Source organism: Xylona heveae (genome assembly GCF_001619985.1).
Source record: "Xylona heveae TC161 unplaced genomic scaffold L228scaffold_9, whole genome shotgun sequence".
NCBI classification, from domain to species: Eukaryota; Fungi; Ascomycota; class Xylonomycetes; order Xylonales; family Xylonaceae; genus Xylona; species Xylona heveae.
In genome coordinates this window covers 97,140-115,488 of record NW_017264201.1, presented here as the reverse complement: position 1 = coordinate 115,488, position 18,349 = coordinate 97,140, and the positions used below count along the sequence as shown (strand labels likewise).

General features: G+C 47.8%; 6 protein-coding genes across 6 annotated transcripts; 3 read left to right on the top strand and 3 right to left on the bottom strand.

The window, feature by feature from the left end:
- The first annotated feature begins 63 nt into the window (after nucleotides 1-63).
- Nucleotides 64-1,255, top strand: L228DRAFT_249315 (hypothetical protein). Its single transcript, XM_018333069.1, has one exon. The coding sequence runs from the start codon at nucleotides 276-278 to the stop codon at nucleotides 1,044-1,046; it is 771 nt and encodes a 256-aa protein (XP_018186112.1). The 5' UTR covers nucleotides 64-275; the 3' UTR covers nucleotides 1,047-1,255.
- Nucleotides 1,256-3,301: 2,046 nt separating this feature from the next.
- On the bottom strand, nucleotides 3,302-5,081 carry L228DRAFT_256553 (UFD1-domain-containing protein). Its single transcript, XM_018333928.1, has 3 exons — nucleotides 4,917-5,081; nucleotides 4,546-4,863; nucleotides 3,302-4,483 (listed from the first exon to the last, which is right to left on the bottom strand). The coding sequence occupies exons 1-3, from the start codon at nucleotides 4,917-4,919 to the stop codon at nucleotides 3,620-3,622; spliced, it is 1,185 nt and encodes a 394-aa protein (XP_018186111.1). The 5' UTR covers nucleotides 4,920-5,081; the 3' UTR covers nucleotides 3,302-3,619.
- Nucleotides 5,082-5,374: 293 nt separating this feature from the next.
- On the top strand, nucleotides 5,375-6,748 carry L228DRAFT_213206 (hypothetical protein; the record flags this gene model as incomplete). The annotated part of the gene is made up of 1 exon (XM_018329972.1): nucleotides 5,375-6,748. One exon carries the CDS (start codon nucleotides 5,375-5,377, stop codon nucleotides 6,746-6,748), a length of 1,374 nt encoding a protein of 457 aa, XP_018186110.1.
- Nucleotides 6,749-8,261: 1,513 nt separating this feature from the next.
- L228DRAFT_284519 (TIP49-domain-containing protein) lies at nucleotides 8,262-10,248 on the bottom strand. Its single transcript, XM_018336234.1, has 3 exons — nucleotides 10,173-10,248; nucleotides 9,667-10,113; nucleotides 8,262-9,598 (listed from the first exon to the last, which is right to left on the bottom strand). Exons 1-3 carry the CDS (start codon nucleotides 10,179-10,181, stop codon nucleotides 8,645-8,647), a joined length of 1,410 nt encoding a protein of 469 aa, XP_018186109.1. The 5' UTR covers nucleotides 10,182-10,248; the 3' UTR covers nucleotides 8,262-8,644.
- A 665-nt stretch (nucleotides 10,249-10,913) lies between these two features.
- Nucleotides 10,914-15,494, top strand: L228DRAFT_269857 (hypothetical protein; the record flags this gene model as incomplete). The annotated part of the gene is made up of 2 exons (XM_018335327.1): nucleotides 10,914-11,103; nucleotides 11,335-15,494. 2 exons carry the CDS (start codon nucleotides 10,914-10,916, stop codon nucleotides 15,492-15,494), a joined length of 4,350 nt encoding a protein of 1,449 aa, XP_018186108.1.
- Nucleotides 15,495-16,781: 1,287 nt separating this feature from the next.
- L228DRAFT_269856 (hypothetical protein) lies at nucleotides 16,782-18,232 on the bottom strand (the record flags this gene model as incomplete). The annotated part of the gene is made up of 4 exons (XM_018335326.1): nucleotides 16,782-17,163; nucleotides 17,473-17,645; nucleotides 17,804-17,869; nucleotides 18,053-18,232. 4 exons carry the CDS (start codon nucleotides 18,230-18,232, stop codon nucleotides 16,782-16,784), a joined length of 801 nt encoding a protein of 266 aa, XP_018186107.1.
- Nucleotides 18,233-18,349: the final 117 nt, after the last annotated feature.

Below are 18,349 nucleotides of genomic sequence, written 5' to 3'. Positions count from 1 at the left end.
ACCACCGGTGCCCACCGCCCTCAATACCGTAGTAGACACCGGAGATGTAAGTACGGGCTTTGACAAGATCAGGTGTGAAATCGAATAAACTTTATCATGTGAAGTATAGTACCATAATAGTGCCCTTAGCCAGACATCACGGACCTCATACATCCATTCATTCAGTCAGTCAGGTAATCCTATTTCACATACTGTGTACATCACTCGATTTAGTCTTATCATTACACGTCCATCCAAAACACCCTGGCCCACTCGTCCCAGAGACTCGTCTCAACATGCAAACCCAAACTCTAAGAGCCTCGATCAACCGTGACCCATTTCAAAGCTCCCACTCTCGTTGGCTCGCGCTTATACACCGCGCGCCTTCATCCCACTCATCCTTCGTCTACGGCGTCAAATCCACAAAGATCTACTGCCGCCCTACCTGTAATGCACGCCCTGCTCGACGAGCCAATATCGTCTTCTACGACACAAAAGACCAAGCGCAACGCGATGGCTACCGGCCGTGCAAGAGATGTCAGCCTGACAATGCGAGCTTCGTGGGGAAAAGAGACGAGCTTGTCACAAGGGTCATGGCGCTGTTGTGGACAAAAAAGGATGGTGGGTTGATGATGAAGCGAGGCTTGAAAGAGCTGGCAACAGAGGTCGGAGTTACGCCGAGTTATCTGTGCCGTGTCTTCAAGAAGACGATGGGCGTTACAGTTGGAGAGTACATAAAAGAGTTTGAGAGGGAGACAGGCGAGGGCGAGATAGAGAGCGAGGTCCAATCTCTGTCTCCCAGCGAATATGGGTCATCAAGTGTAGTGGATGTGGCGACGGAGTCCTTGACGACGGCAATAATACCAAGCGGCCTTCTAGTGCCTCCTGAGGTTCTGTTGGGAGAGTTGGTAGAGGTGGATATGGGGAGTATTGAAGAGGATTTGGACTGTAGTGTTAATTTTGGCGACTGGGTCTGGACTGATGACTTCTTGAATGAAGGATTCTTGGATGGCGGCTTCTTGGATGATAGTATCTACGAATTGACATGGCATGATTCAAGGACCTAAATTAGATATCTATATCTAAGCAAAGGCGGAATACGTTAATAGAATAATTATTAGACGGGTCTAGGACAATTACATGACATCAGAGCCAGAGTAGTAGTATATACCATATAATAATGGTACTGCTAGTAACGTCCTCCAGGTATGCAATCAAGCAGCCGTGCAGTCGGTATAGATTAACCGCGGGAGATCTTACTGTAGCTGAAACTGGGACGGACTGGATCTGGTCCGGGACCCAAAACGAGGACTGTGGGTTAACAATTCTCATGCAGCTGGAGACAAGAGCCATTGGTCGAGGTTTTGCTGGTAAGAAGTCACAGGGCCACAGTGCAATCTAAAAAGTCAGATGAGTAAAATTAACCGTGTTGGATTGTAACTTACTTGATTGCTCAAATACCTTCCAGGCCATTGAACTCATTTGAAATTATGTAATTCACTGGTTTGCAACGTGTAAAGACAAACCAGGTTGCTGGCTATATATGTGTATAACTGGCCTCTTGAGGGTGCGTTTGATCCACTGGAAGTAGAAACAAAGTGAGCAAATAGGCCAACAAAAAAAAGGGGAGGGAGGAGAAAGAAGTAAAGAGGACGTGACGAAGGGAAGACCTACCAGATAGACAATGAATGCTACAAGGGGACTAAATGACAACACGGCAAGCTTCTCCCCAGATCGCTGCGTGGCCTGGCCATTATCTCCTGATGGAGGGACTTGATTTTAGAGCTTCCCTTTGTGAGCGTGCCCAGAGCCTAGAACCACGAGCTGCCTTCCTCTTTGGCGGTCGAGAACCATTGTGTATGGACTCTGTGTGCATGTGTCCAGATGAGTTCACGTTTGGTAGGCGCTGTGTGAAGGCGGATGATCATTCGGGTGGCAATGCTGCCAGCAGAGTCGAAGAGGGTGGTATTGCGACTTCGCTGAGCGACCGACAAGTTTTGAAAATCCCTTTTCCATCCCTATCCAGTCTTCATGAAACCTAAATTCTTGATCCATGTGAAACTGTTCCGCGTTTGTTGTTTTCTTTGTCCTCCGCGTTTACTCGAATTGGATACCGGGGTGTTCTATTTTCCGCAATCAGACTTAATTCCGAGGCGCCACCATTCTGGTTACCATCTTTAGTGTGGTTTAGATGTCTCGATTTTCAATAAGCTGTATGAAACATAGAGCTGTTGTTCTAACATGAATGCAACAATATGTGAAAAGCAGTCGGAGACCAACGATATGAGCTGCAGATGTGAGCGTGAGTTGAGGGCGTCTTGCAGCCAAGCGCCGGCCCAGTCAGAGGAGGTAGCAGGACAGCAGCACAGAGAGGTCGTCGCCGAAGGAGTGCCCGTACCGGCTGGCCCAGGCAAGGGATGATACGACCATGCAGTCGACAAACATGGACCATTGCATTGTTGCTAGTGGTAGCAGCCTTGTGCAGAGAACCAAGGAGATGATGAAGATCGATGGTGGCGGATCCGTCGCTGGCATCCACCCTGGACCGCCCATTAGAAAGAGGTGTCCACGACATGTGTGGACGGAAGATAATTAAGACGCCAGGTTTCAAGAATTTGATCGGCCAATGTCGATGTAGTAAAGTGACGTGTGTCAACGAGCATAAAAAAGTGGCTGTCAAAGAGAATTTGGGGGGTGGGAATGTTCTCCAAACGTCTGTCCTGTTCACAGCAGCCCTTGGAAGATGCCAGATCCTCCCATGAGATGTCTCGATGCATCTGTAGCCACAACTTGCTGGGTGTTGAACGCAAATGAAATGAGCGCTGCAGTCATATTGGTAGCAGGTTTAAGGTTCTTGTAGAGGTCGACCGTTGGCAGGGCGAGCAGGTGCCCGGTCAGCAAAATCATCTAAGAGAGGGACTGGATCTGCTGAGGTGCCCAGCAGCCGGAAGTGGCTCGTGAGCAGATCATCCTGAGTAGAGCTTGGTGGATGAAGATTTGACGATTTTGCGTGTATGCCGTGTTTTGAGATGAGGGTTTCTACTACCCTTCCCCAAATACCCTCCCGGTTGCATCAGTAATGTTCTAAAAGAAATATTTGGAATGGGAGAAGCAAAAAGGTGTTCATGGTGCATATATACAAGTATGGCGCAAGTTCGAAAAATCCTCTCTCGCGGGGCTGAGGGGGTATTTATGCTGTTTAAGACCTATTGCTGCCTAAACAATTCATTGGGTGGCGAACAAACACAATCACTGCTTGCATTGATCGTATCCACAGTCAGCTTCAACGTGAAAGGACAATACTTACCTGTGCTGGAAGAGTGAATATAGTTTGCGACGCCAAGGTGGCAAATTAGGCAAACAACAAGGGCTTCAGAAGGACGGCAAACATATCACCTCGTGAAGTTGGGCAGGGTTTTGTAATGTTGATGATATCCGTAAATATATATCGTAGTCTATCCCAATATGTGGTAATTAACAATTTGAAGATAAGTCCGCCACCAACCAGTCGCCCGCATCAAGCTCCGCCAACGCCGCCATGCAATATAAAATGTTAGAAAAAGAAAAAAAAAAATTCATCGTATGATACTGCGATGCTGGTATTGAAGCGAAGGGATATTCATGAGTATTTGTGGCGCAATCACTTGAGGTCCCGAAGCGTCCGACCACTACTGCCAGTAGACTTTTTCTCGGCAGGATCATCTTTCTTCGGTTTGGCCTCTGCGTCACTACTGTTGCCACCCTTCTTCTTTGTTCCGCCACGAAGCGACTGGCCGGCGCCTTGGAATTTTTGTTCCTGAGTGTTTTCTGCCTGCTCCCCTTTCTTCTTCAGCGGCTTAATTTCATAGCCGAAGAACAGCATTCCTGGGGGCAAGCGGAGGGGTTGAGGGCCAGATTTCCGTGAAACGTAAGGTTTTGGTTCGGCATTAGTTGAAGTTCCAGCAATTGGAGTAGAGGGTTGTGGTGTCGGTGCCTTGCTACTCTTGCGCGACGATAGCTTTTGTCCTTGGCTCAAAAAGTTCGATGACACGGCCTTGCTACCGGCAGCAGCGGTTGTCGCGGAGGGTGCGATTGAAGAATAGTTGATGGATTGTGCCATGGTTCCCTGGTGATGCAGTAGCCCTCCCGCAGGCAGACCACCGCCGCTACCAGCAGTCTTGGGTGTACTTGTGCCACTCTTCCTAACGGGCTCTTCATATCCAATTGGCGGTGCGAAGTCGACTGACAGATCGGTCTCCAGCACTCCGATAGCATGCTTATTTGTTTCCGGTTTGCATTCCAACACAGCCATTTCGTAAACCTGATCATTGTAGGCAAAAGTGAAGATATCGCCCTTTGTCAGACAGGCAAAATTTCGGAAAACATTTTCGAGGACAGCTTTGGGATCGGTAATGTCAAGAAAGTTGGTGGCTTGCGGTTGAAGTTTGATAAATTGTCCAGGCGGAAGATCAGTCGATTTGACTTGCAGTAAATCTCCGGGCTCAAGCAGTAATGTTTGCATAAGCTAGAAAAAATGTCTCGTAAGTATGACGCCTTCCGCATGGGAGAAACTAGGAGCTCTAATACCCAAAATGGTAGATAAATCTTTCCTTCCTCAGCAATAAACTCCAGCACACCAGCATGCGAAGTCCTCTCTTTAGCACCGTTGATAAGCTCAAAGAGCATAGGATATGTGATATGCAGTCGGGTAAGCTTCTCCAGTGCGCTGGCCGGCATGAAGACCTTTCCACCATGGTTTGCGGCTTCTCTCTCGGGTCCGGGCATCATAGCGACAGGATAACACCTAAAGTATTCGTCAAAACGACGAGGAGCGCCAGATCTCCGCATCATGGCCGACTGAAAGGCCATCATGGGATCTTCCTCGTCGTAAAAGCCGTGTGAGAACTGGAAAAGTGTCAGACGGTAAGCTGCATGAGACTAGGTGGAGTACTTATTACCATGACCGGCTGGTAGTAAAGGTTTCAGATGAAGCGAGGTCTGCTTTGAAACAGTGCAAGAAATGAAATTTGTGGCAATGAGTGAAGAGGGGAATGATCCGTGTTCCTTGAAATGATTGACAGGGAATCAAAAACGGAGAGCAGGGCCAGAGTAGGTAGATATGGTGATAATGTACGGAGGATGAAGCTCTTGGGATACTTTGGGTATGACGAACCCAGTGCTAACCGTTACTAACCGGAATAGGAAATATTCATGGATTATTCCGCTCGCTACCGGCAACTTCACCAGAAGCTCTTGGATGAGAGATGAAGCTTAAACGTCACAAACAAAACATCCACTTTAAGCCAACTTTGCTTCTTTCTACACCTATCAGAAATTCTTTTACTTTTGAATAACTGAATACCTCTGATTCTGCTGAAGCCACATCCTAGAATAACCCATATCTGCCATTTCCGCCATGTCTGGCCGCCGTCCAGCTCCGCGCCCAAAACGGGCCGGCGAAGAGTTTGCACGATTGCACCATGCAGAGGAGGGCCAATCTTCCAAGAAGCCCCGCTTTGATATGCGAAACCCGTCAACACTCGCGCCTGATGCGCGGGAAGAGGACGCCATATTAGACCTGGACGAGATTGGCAAACGCGGACAACAGGCGAAGCGAAACGCCGTGAACCTGGAAGGATATGAATCAGACAGCTCCAACGAGGGGTTTGACGCCCGAGCAGATGCCAAAGCCAATGCAGCAAAAAATCCAGAGCGATCTGAGATGGAGGACGAGAATGATATGTTTGCCGACCTGGAGGACGACTTCCGAGACGGCGATGAAGACGAAGACCTTAATCGAGAAGGCAAAAAGAAGAACAAGGACGTGCGATTTCTTGACGAAACCGAAATTGAAGGACAAGTCGCTGGCAGCAAAGCAGGAGGTCATGTTTCTGCGGACTTTTCTATGAACGGCAAAGGAAAAGAGCAAGAGGATGAAAGTGACAGCGAGAGCGACGAGGAGGAGCGAGATCGAGTGGGAAATGACGAAGACGACGTGGAGATTGGCGCCGGAGGGAAGAAAGAGCATGCGCCACGACTCGATGCATTCCACATGAAGTCTGAGCTTGAAGAAGGTCGCTTTGACGCTGACGGCAACTACGTTCGCAAAGCCATCGACCCGGATGCTGTCCACGATACATGGCTTGAAGGAGTGTCGAAGAAGGAAATGAAGAAGGCCAAAGACGCAGAGGAGAAGCGCGAGCAAGAACGCCGGCAAAAGAATCTTGCAGACGACCAAGTCTTAACGAGCGAACTCCTTGCGACGCTCATTTCTCGACTGGAGAAGGGAGAAAATACAATCGAAGCTCTAGCTCGCATCGGAAAGGGCGTGCACAAGAAGCCCAAATGGCAGACCAAGAAGAAGAATGCCAAAAAGGCCGAAGACGCAATGCACGTTGATACAGAAGCCGCCGAAGATCCCGCCGAAACCCAACGCAAACAAACCGTCGAAACAATCACCGGCGCCGCAGACCAGCTTCTCACGCGAGGCCAGACTGAAATCTACGACACAGAGCGTGAGCTCCTCATGCGTCAGTATAAACGGGAAACGGGCGAAGACTGGATCGACCAGCCAAAAGACACAGAACAAAACGGCGCGGAACCATCTAATGTAGTCAAGCAATGGGAGTACCGCTGGTCGGATGCACGCGACGGTGGAGAAGTTCACGGTCCATACGATGGGCCAACAATGCAAGCTTGGAACGGTGCAGGTTATTTTGGCGAGGGCGTCGAGTTTCGCATGGCCGGAGATACTGGCGGCCAATGGTCGAGATTGGTCGAATTTGTCTAGTCGACGTCTTGGTAATCAATTCCATTGTTCGAATGACTGTCATTCACCCAAGAGTTGAACCAAGAGCCCATAGAACGACGAGCATCTCGGGCCCCTAGGTGGCAGTGGGCTCTGCTGGTCTAGGACGGCGGTGGATGCACAGATGGGTACTCCGGTCATCCAAACATTCCACGGCGGGACCTCTTGCCCGTCCACATAGTACTGTCTCCCAGCGCCGTCCATTCATTGCCATCTCGGCCTGAGCAAAACAATTGCCACGCCGAGACGACCTTGTCTCCGAGTCTATTCATCCTGCCTGAAATGGCCGTACACTCGACGACCGTCAAGGCTAAAGCGTTTGGTGATGGTCTCACCCGAGAGAGCAAGACTGTAACAAGTCTTCTGAATGAAATGCAGATGTAACAATACGACACGACACGACACGAATCCTACATTCTCTATCTCTACCATCTGCGTTCTGCCAGTCGAAGCATCAACCAATGTACGAAGATATCACCAATCATGTCCATTTCACCATGTGCATGTACAGATTACATTCAAGCTTATACTTGTTCCCATCTATCCTAATCTAGCTGTACGATTATAGGGTTGATGTTTACGATTTGTATAAACATGCCATTTTGGACATGCGATTCGTGTTCAAGGTGTACAATATGAGAGTAATACTACGATTTCAGAATACGGTTATTTGTAATTATCGTTGATACGAAGCTAAGACGCAAATACAAGATACCGTACACGTTTTTGTGGGTTTGGTTGCGTGAAGGGAGAAGTATGTAGTGGACTGGCATGAACTGGACTGGACTGGAACTGTGGGAGTGACCGCCCTGCCGCCTTTCCACTCTCACCATTTTCCGTTACCCGAACCTCCAGGTTTCCTTCCACGCGCATCATTTTCTGTGCATATTCCTATCCTCACAATCCTCTTGTGCGACAGTTCTTCCCATCCTGCCCTTTCCCATCCTGCCCTATCACTCCATGAGACATTAAAACGAACTCAAGAACATAAAACAAACCTGGACAATTAAACAAACTCGAGTACACCTAAAAGAACTCAGAGACAATAACCAAACAACCCAAGTCCACCCCCCCAACCGAACCAACTCCACAAGTTCATCATACTTTGGTTCCACAAACTACCAAGCCACATGGAACCATGACAAAACCATGGACAGAGACAATGAATGTCGATATTCATCTCGTCTGTGCAGGGACGGTGGCCATGAGATATTGGTTTTGTGGGTAAGTGTGTCGAGGAATTAGGGGATGGAGGAACGGGAGGACTTGGATTGAAGACTGTAGATAGTTTGAAGACTATAGGAAGCCAAAGGCCGTGGTTAAGGACTGTAGGTGCTTAAAGACTGTAGGAAATTGAAGACTGTAGGTAGATAAAGTCGATACTAAAATTAGTTGTGTCAAAAACATGAGATTGAACTGAGTTAGTTGTTCATTAATTTTACAAGATATGTGTCAAGAGTCAAGAGTCAACAGTCAACAGTTAAGAGTTAAGAGTCAAGTCCATTTTGATAGTACTAGAAATAGTAATATTGATGAAAAGAATCCCAACTGTGAAAATTGGAGAAATGGAATTGTAGAATAGGAGAATAATGTAAAAAAGGAAAAAGACAATATGGAAAAACACCCTTGGAACGCGACCGCCGAAGACCGAGAGGAACGAGAACGAAGACAAAAGAAAAAGAAAGATGAAAGTACCATGTCCCACACTTTTTTAGAACAAACGCATAAGAACCGCATTTTAAAAAAACAGTAATCGGAGCAATCGAGCCGTGGAAGTGAAATGAAACGGAGAGAACAGAAAGTGAAAAAGAAGAAAGTGGAAGAAGAGAGGCGCCGGTCTAAAGCCAGACTGCACATCTAGAATCCTACCCAGGACCTCTAAGACAACTCCATTGCATCCGCACCGTTTGTAACCGAAAATGTAACGCCGCCTTCTTCGCCAATAAATCGCTTTTCAAAATCCGTCACGAACTTGACGCTGCGATTCGGATCGTAAAAGAGCTGGAAACTCCGCTGGACATCTTCAATAGCGACCTCGCGCGCCTTTCGCTTTTGTGCGAGCAGCGTCGAGGTTGTGATCAGGTTGCTTGCATATCGTAGACCAGTCTCCTCGCCAATCTTTGTGAGCAGGGCCAGCGCATCTGGCGAGAGATCGACCTCTTCCTCCTGCGCGCGAATCGAGAGAATCTGCTGCAGCTCTTCGCGGCCATAGGCGTGGGTGCTGACGATGACGACTCGGTCGAGGAAATCGAGAGGCAGGCCGTGCGGGCTGCGGTAGTTGGTGCCGCGTATCCGTGTGTGTCCGCGATTGCTTGCCATGATGACAATGGGCGCCAGTTCGTCTTCGAGCGCGCGGTTAATGTACGAAAAGCATTCAATGTCGAGCATGTGGACTTCGTCGATGAAGAGCACGCCCGGCACAATCTCGGCTTTGCCTTCTTCTTTCCATTCCCCCACTTTGGTGTTGATCTGGTCGCGCACTTCGCTGCGAATCTCGCCCGTGTCGCCAGAGAAGAGTGCGAGGAAGCCTTGTGTTCGCGAGTTGATGACGTCGATCTCGTGCAGGCTCACAGTGTGTACGACTTCCTTGCGCTTCTGTAGCTCGCCGTCGGGGCATTGCACGAACTTGGTGTCGGCGCCCATGGCGTCGTAGTCGCGCGAACGAGTGTAGCTGCGTCCGATCTTGGTGATCTTGCCAGAGGCTTTGTCAATGGAGATGACGTCTCCAGCCATGACACGCTCTTTGGTCATGGACTCGATCATTTTCGTGCCCATGTCGTAAATGGTCTCCATGTCGGTCGTTTTAATGGTGAGCTTTCCTTGCTTGTTGCCCTAGTTTGACGCAAGTCTGTTAGTATGGTACGGCGCATGGAAGAGAAGATGGCAAGAGAAGTGCATACTCCGGTGACGCTGCGATCGATTTGAATTTCCACGACTTCTCCTTCTATTATCTCGCTCTCTTCCTTGATCCGCACGCCGATTGATTTCCGAAAGGCTTGCGTCAGCGCTTCCGTCTTGGACATCTCCAACGAGAATATTTCGGACGACGCAAGCATGGTGAATGGCACATCAGCGCCTAGCGATTGAGCCATGCCCATTGCGATGGCCGTCTTGCCGGTGCTTGGTGGTCCCGCGATCAATACTGCTCGGCCGGCAATCTTGCCTTCCTTGACCATTTGAAGAATCACGGCAGCGGCTTTGCGAGCCTTTTCTTGTCCGACGAGTCCTTGCGATGACGCTCTAGGCTGGAGCGTATCTGGGTCGACGCCAAGACCGCGAATGTGCGAATGAGCAGCTACGAGGTTCAGGCCCCGAAGCTCCTTGCTCTCGGCCACAGTGGAAATTGCCTGCCTCTTGTTAGACATTTGAGGTGAGAGAAGCACAAAGTATAGATATGAAGACATACGGCAGCCATTTTGAGGGAATGAGTATCGACAAACTGATCCTCAAGGGAGAGACGAAGGTGTTGTCGATTGCAGAGGGTTTGACGTTTGTCAGTTGAAGTTGTGAAGGTTTGAGATGCACAATTCTCTACGGCAAGTGACTCTAACCAAGTGTGCATCATCCTTCGTCATTGGTCCCTACTGTACAGAGTAGTGAATGTGTTGCCTTCCGCCCCTTTCTCTCTGGTTTCGTCTCGTCTCGTCTCGTCTCGCGACAAACTCGACTGGCTCCACGGTCGCGTGCGGTAGGTTCATAACTTTGACGCGTTAGGTTTTCATCTTGAGACACAAAACAAGCTCAAATCGAGTTGAATATTCTTGTTCTTAAGTTCAGACTGATTTCTTTACATTTCTAAGAAGGTTGATCTCTATTTTAACAAGTTCTGACTTGTTATTAATTCCTCGAGCTAATCTCTTCTCCAAGTAGTAACACTCTCTCTCAGGATATTACTGGAGGCAAAACAGAGATCTACAATTCAATCAGTCTGAACTCAGTTTTCATGGTTCTACAGGATGAACATAATATTCAGTGAATAGAGCTTTTGATTGACTAGAGTTACTAGCTTTCTCGAGACCCACTTTTCAAAGCTTCACTTTAGCTTTGTTTGGGTAGAGACTAGGCTCTCTAGACAGCTCCATGAAGGTCTCTAATCACTAAACAACAATCAAGAAGATTAACACACTTTCAGTCAACCCTTCACAAGATGGGTGATAGGCACTACAATCACTACGATTCTGGTGGATACAAATCTTATGATCATCGTCCATCAGATTTTTCTCAATCTTCATCTCGCTACATTCATGAAGAACCTCATCCGCCTCGTGGCCCAAGCTATGATCGAGGTCGTGGGCGTGGCTTCTCATTCAAATTTCGTGGCCGTTCAAATTTTCGAGGTAATTATTTACCAGTGCCTAACCCTTGACCTTTAAATACATTGTCATTTGATATTCACTTCGCGATTCCTCTTGTTGTGTTCACCCAAGCATCACTTTCTTGTTTGTCCAGCCATTAATTATCATTTAAAGCCTTCAGGCTGCTCCCTTCATTTCGCCCCGTGAGCATTGTTCTGGATCACTTCTTTGCGTCAACGATCTTCAGAGAAAATTTACTGACTCTGCTTTCAGGATCGCCTTCTTCACGTGGTGGCTTATTTCAACCGGAACGGAGCAGGTCATTTCCTGGGCCCAGTCATATTAATAACGATGGTGCTATGGACCTGGATTCACTTCATGAATCTTCATCACATACTAATCGTACTAGGAGCCCAGCAGGATCTGGCTCCAATACACCCATTCACCGCCAGAGCTCAGACTCGGGTGAAAATGCTGTCATTACCGTTCTTGATAACTTCGTGCAGCATGTAACAGCGGCGGCGGCAACAAATACCCAAAATGATGCTGCCTCGAAGCAATTGCTACGAAAAAAATCGACGGCTGATTGGACGCTGAAATATCAGCAGGATTTTCCCGCTGTCGCCCTGCAAAGGCGAAAAGCAACTACTTCGGCCAAGGAAGATTTAAAAGAGGTTAACCAAAAGCTCAAGCACCATCAACAGTTGCGCGACCAGCTCGCTGCTGATCTGGCCCGCTGTCTGAGGACAAACGGAAATCTGCCAAGTGAATCTGAAGTTCATTCGCTACAGTCGTTGAGTAAAGAAGTACACGATGTCAAGTGTGTTGTTGGTCAAGTCAAAAATCTCCCCAAAAAGTTGAATGACAACACGCAAGACATTGAAGAGATGAAAAAAGCCATTCAAGCGTTGACTGAGAAGAACGCTGAGCTTGAAAAGCAATGTGAAACTGCGGTGAACGATAGCCGCAAGGCTAACGCTCAGCTGATCGCAATGGGAATTGGGAATCAGCAGAAGGCGAAAGAGTTGGAAGACCTCAAGAATCACTGGCTTTCTTCTCAGACCGCTAAGACCGATTCTGTATCCGTTGATCAGTTTCCTGCGAATAGTAATGTTGCCGATAAGTTTGATGAGCTCACTTCATGGAAGGAGGATGTCGAAAATCGGCTAGAATCTCTAGGGAATCTAGCGGATCTCAAAAAGGAATTTGACAGGACGAAGGTGAAAGCGGACAACGTTCTTGACGCCGTGTATGGTAACGAGACTGAGGTTGAGGGCATCATCGATCGCTTGGAAAACCTCACTGACAAAAGTGAAACACTCGCCACAAATTCAAAATCCATATTTGATGAGCTTGACTTGATCAAGGCAAAGATCGAAAAGACCACAGAGGAAAATGCGTCAACGAAAGAAGATCTGCCCTCATTGAAAGAAGATTTGGTCTCATTGAAAGGAGATCTACTCTCATTGAAAGGAGATCTACTCGTATTGAAAGAAGAGCGAGTTCAAGCTGACGAGATTTTCAGCGACGGGTTGGACAATATTTTAAATGCTGCCATTGAGAAGACCAAGTCTGAGATAAGTGAAGCTCGGGAAGGTTTACTCGAGTCCATCACCAGCCTTGAGGCTAGAATCAGAGAAGTTGAATCTCGTCCCGTATCTGTCGCAGATGCGGCTCCAGCAAAGGAATTAGGAGAGCCTACCTTGCCGTCTGCCGCTCTGGCGCTGGTCAATGACCAGGGAGATATACGTATCACTACAGATAATATTAGAACCCTACAGGACAACGTTGATGGAGCACGGGGACTTGTTCAGAACGTTCAAAGGGCTATCTCCATACTGGAAACGTCTGTCAAAGATCTTGATAGCAGACTCGCTCACGACAAGCTTGTCGACTGTGTGTTGAATCTCATAAACAGTATGGTCCCTTTCGAGAAGATCAAGGAAACCGAGGCTTCTACCAAGCAAATAAAGGCAATGATGAATCAGCTCGAGGAGAGTGTAACGTCTTTGACAAGTGGTCTGGGGGGCACCAGGAGTCAAATGGAGGAAGATCGAAAGACTGTGTCAACGCTTACAGACTCCGTTGGGGAGATGAATACTCGTCTCTCACAGGAAAATCTTGTTGATTTTGTACAAGATCACATTCTCGGCGTGGTGGCCATGAACACGATCAAGGAAACCGAGAAGGTGGTTAAACAAATGAGGACGACGGTAAACAGACAGGAAGATCATATTGTTTATCTGCTGGCTGGTTTGAAAGGTGCCGAGGAAAAAGTTATGCGCAATCAACAGAGTTTGTCTTCACTTTCAAACTCTGTCAAGGATGTGAACTTTCGAGCTTCCTCCGAATATATTATCGACTGTGTGCAAAGCCACATTCTTGATATTCTCCCCCAAGACGCGGTCAGCAGGGCTGATTTTGAGCAGTCCAAGGACGTTATAAAGAGGGTTGAGACGATGGTGAAGCAGCTCGAGGCTGGCCAACCAACCATGGCTACCAGGCAATTCGCTGCTTATCTCGTCCGACAAGCTGCTCAATGGCTCGTGTCCGCGATTAAGCCAGAGATGGAGAAAATTCACGTCGATATCCGTCTCGCTCAACAAGGGCCACCTACCACGCCAGATGGTTTAAATGGACCGCAGGATCCTGGGGTCATGTCTGGACTAACGGTCGTCCTTAGTCCAGAGACCGTTCCCAATCCTGGGTTTGCTGCCACCCGTTCCAACTCGCTGCCCACTCCTGGCCAACTTCTTCCAGGTAATGTGATTCCTGGGCAGCAAGCACCTCCACCTCATTCGATTCCTCCACGACCGGTTACTACTCTACCTTCTTCGGGAGCCGGCTCAAGGCCCCTAGTGCCAATTGCCCCGCGAATTCCCAGCACAGCTCCCGCAAACCAAATGCAACCCCAACAACAGATTCAGCATCCTTCTCACACCCATCCTCCGATTCAAGTTGCTCCTGGGCCACAGTCAATGCCAGTGGGTGTCTATTCTCCTGCAGCTTTGAGCCGACAGGGCCCACATGAGAACCATGAAGAAGTCCTACGATCCATTGAAGCGCATTATGGAGAGCTTCAATCGTGGAAATCCAACATGGTCAGTGGGATTCAAGCCCGCGACAGGGATTTGGCGCGGGCCACAGAAGCAGCTTTGGAGAAGCACGAGCTGTTCGTCAAGCAGGTTGAGGAACTACGCCAAGGCTTTGACAATAAAATTTCATCCCTACCGCTGCTTCGAGCTACAAGTCAAAAGAATTCAGAGGACATTGGTTCTATTTTAGAAGATGTCAGATCAATACTTGTCTCGCTGAAGGAGCTGGATTCGTTGAAAGCGACAGTGGACGAAATGAAACCTGCACAAGAAAGCAATACGGCCAAAGTAGAAGGCCTTTGGAAAGCACTCGTCGAAGAGGTCAGGAAGATTGACGACCGGCTTTTGAAGCTGGAACAAACAAACCTCGAAGAGCCCACTGGTCGCAGACAAGGCTCTGCGCAGTCTGAGAACGGAGAAGCCGCAGGACAAGAGCAATTATTTGGGGATTCCAGCTCAGGACCTAGCCGACCTCGATCTGGATTGTTTGTTTCTGAAACCTCCACTGCTCCCACTGCCCCCACTCCTGTCGAACAACCTTTTGCTCGACCGTCACCGAGAGCGGGCTCAGCAACGTCCATGTCCACAACTACAAGCAGCTCAGCGCCTGGACAGCCCGGGCAAACCGGTCAAATGCCTTCCCAGGCAAACGGATCATCTTCCTCTTCAGCTACCGCCGCAAAAGCATCATCTCCAGACTCTATCCTCGGCCCTCGCACTCGCCGCGACTCATCTTCGGGCAAGAGAATCAAGCGAGAAACATCAGAAACTACCCACGACCCCAGCCCAAGACTCGCAGACATTCCTCCTACACCCACCGTCCCGGCGCACACCAGAGCATCTCCCGCAACGACGTCCTCCTCTCGCGCGCATACTCTCCGTAGAGCATCGTCAATTGCAAGATCTGCAACGAGCAGCCCTGCAGGACTAGCAGCACTTCCGGCGGGTGGTCTCGCAGGCTGGCAAGTCCCTGCCCCTAGCCCTTCAGACAACCGTACGATCAAGAAATCTACCCCTGTCAGAGCGTCTAGACAGGGTCAAGACGAGTCAAGTACGCCAAATGTGCCTTCCTCGACGCCAGCTCCCACAGAGAGGTCACGGAAGTCTGGGAACACTCCTCGGCCGCGTCTGGCAGAACTCATAGCTGCCGGTAATACTGCTGCTAAGAGTAGTAATCTTAATGCTAGTAGACGCGATGGCGGCAACTCGAGCCACAATGCCTCTTCTCCAGCAACTCAAGCGGGCCCAAGCCCGTCTCAGCCAAGCCTACCTACATACGTGCGCAGTCGCCCTAAGAGGAAGCGTCCTCGGATGGATAGTGACTCAAAGTCTGATTGACCTTGGGATGTCTAAGACTTCAAGGTTCTTACTGTGGACAGCGGTCGGTCCCACACCTGGTGTCTTTACATTGAGTCTCAACTTGACATTTGTACTGCATTTTGCATGTGTACGGTGCATGTCTGGCATTTTAGACTGCTTGTATCCGCCACTTGTCAATCTCGTCAACTTGTCTTTTGTCGTCATCTGTTTGTCCATCTTGACTTTCACTTCTTAATCTTTCGGCCCCGATGATATTTGTACTAGCCCTTCTTTTTCGGCTTGTCTCCTCTAGACACTTTTTTATTTTTTCTAACGTTTCTTTTTCTTTTCTACACACATTCTTCTTTCCCATCTTTTGTCATATTCCTTCTTTCGGACTACATTCTTCTATTTTTCGCCATCTTTTTATCATGTTTCTTCTTTCGGACACCATTTTTCAGATCTTCTTTTTCGGCTCAGCTTCAAGAACTAAAAGTTAAAAGTTAAAAAGTTTACAATTTTATTAATTTTTTCGGGAAGGGGATTATGATATTTATTTCTTAATACACTCATGTGACGTGTACGTCGTTTCTCTCATTTTGTTCATCTTCTTTCCTTATTCACCTTTCCTTCTTTCCATTCTTTCTTGTCCACCTTTCGTTTCTCATTGGTTTCGAGGTGCGGTATGTAATACAGTATGCAGTGCAGTATGCAGTTTGACTGTGCGGTACGCATTCTCAAGCTCCTCCTTATTACCTATTTCTTATTTCTAGGTTCCTCTTGCGGATAGGTACTGTGTAAACCTATGCCTCTGAAAAATTTACCTTTACTCAACATACCTAATTCAGTTTGTTACTTTGTCAAGATCTAAGTCACTTTTCAGCTTTTTCTTTTTTCTTTTCATTTATTTATTTCTTCTTTTTCCTTTTGTTTTCCTTTTCTTCCTTTATTTTTTCAATTTATTCATTTATTTTTTTTCCCCTTCTGTTTTCATTTTTATAGTTTTATTTTTAATTTTCATTTTTCGGTTTGCTACCTACCTGATATTCAAGTGTATGTCCTTTATGTGACCGTAGGACCGTAGGAACGTAGGACCGTAGGTAGTGTGGGTGTCAATGTGTGTGAAGTAGCGTCATAGCATGGCTGTATGATGGACTGTGACTGTAGGATAGTAGCAATATGTGATTGTATAATTGTATGACTGTATGGATTGCGCTGTTGCTGTTGCTAGATGTCTTTCTTCATATAATTGGAGACCGATATGTATAGATAGATAGATAGATAGATAGAAAGAGAAAAGGTCGGGAGAAATGAGAGAGCAGCAGGCTACAGTATGCTCTTCATCATAAAAACAATCGTCACAGGAATTATTTCTCCTGTCTTTGGGTTCGTCCAATGATATCCGCCCGTCTCGGTGCCCACCACGGCGTATCCTTGCCGTCGATACCACTCTTCTGTCGTCATTTTTGTTTTCGTCTCTGCCACTGTCGATTGGGAGACATGGCCCGCATCTCCCGCACGCTGGGACTCAGGCTGTGACTCGGACTGAGACTCAGACCGAGGCATCTTCCCAAAATCTGTCCCAGCGAGCTGAAAGTCGCTCTGGACAGTATCGAGTGCGACGACGCTGCGGTTGAACGGAGGCAAGGTGGCTAGTCGCTCGGTTTCGAGCATGGCGCTGCGGCCGAGTCCTGTGCCTTGCAGGGCCCTGACGATGATAAGTCAATCGATCAGTTTGTCAGTCATCGCAGTGCAATATAAAGTACAGAGCATAATCAATGTTGTATTCGGGAATAGTGAATAGCGAAATGTGAGTCAGATATCGGAATGGGAATCGGGAACGGGAACGGGAATAGGGGATAGGGGATAGGAAATGGGCGGATGAAACGCGCGTCGGGAATAAGACGCCGGGAATGAACCAAAAGAGAGGGAGAAGAAAAATAAAAGAAGAAAAGACAAAGCAGAAAAAAGAGAGAAAGGAAGAGAAAGGGGCACGTAGAGTGTCGGATTATCATACCATGAGATATAAAGAGACATGATCCAGATAGTCGAAGACGGCAGACCCAGGCTCTCGTTCCGATCAGGGAAGAGTTCTAGAGCTATATGGCCTACGGGCAGGAATGGCATGTATGTCGCCTCTCGAGGGGTGTTGAAGATGGATTCTGCCGTGTCATGTAACTCTCCTGATTCCTAAACGTAGATCAGTCAATCATGTTGTTGTGCACTGGATTGTGGATTGTGAATCACTCAACGTCAAAATTCCAGAATTTAAAAATCCACAAGTATAAAATCCAAAAGGACACAAGGCCTTAAATAAACAAGAATCGAAAAACAAAGACAAAACTTACGTTGGGATATCTCCTAAGATGCTTTTCCACGGACTCATTTCGTTCTTTAAAGCCGTCTGCTAAAACCTATTACAGTTATCAACACATTTACTTGATTTTTCAAACGCTCTTCGTAGGGAAAGCGTGTCGAATAAATAGTATTGCAATACAGATCAACGGTGGTTGAAATAATATAAGATCAATAGCAAATGTAATCAAAACGTAATCGAAAAACATGATACAGCTACGGATACAGATTCAGATACTCACCACCCAGTAAAGAAACTTCTTTCCTGCAAGAACCTTGTCCTTCCACGTCTTGACCTCGTCGTGCCGCCATCCGCACGCGACTCGCTGGTCGTACATGCGCTGGAAATGCGCCTCGTCTGTGGGATTCCACGGAACGAGCACTGTTTTTGGTTCATATGCGTTGCTGCTCTGGGTGCCCATTTTTCTTCGTGTTTTGTTTTTGTTGCTACGAGTTGTAGCCAGGAATGAAGCCCGAGTCGCAGCTCTTGAAAGTCGAGCGAATTCGGGAATAATTATACGATCTACCTTTAATCAAGA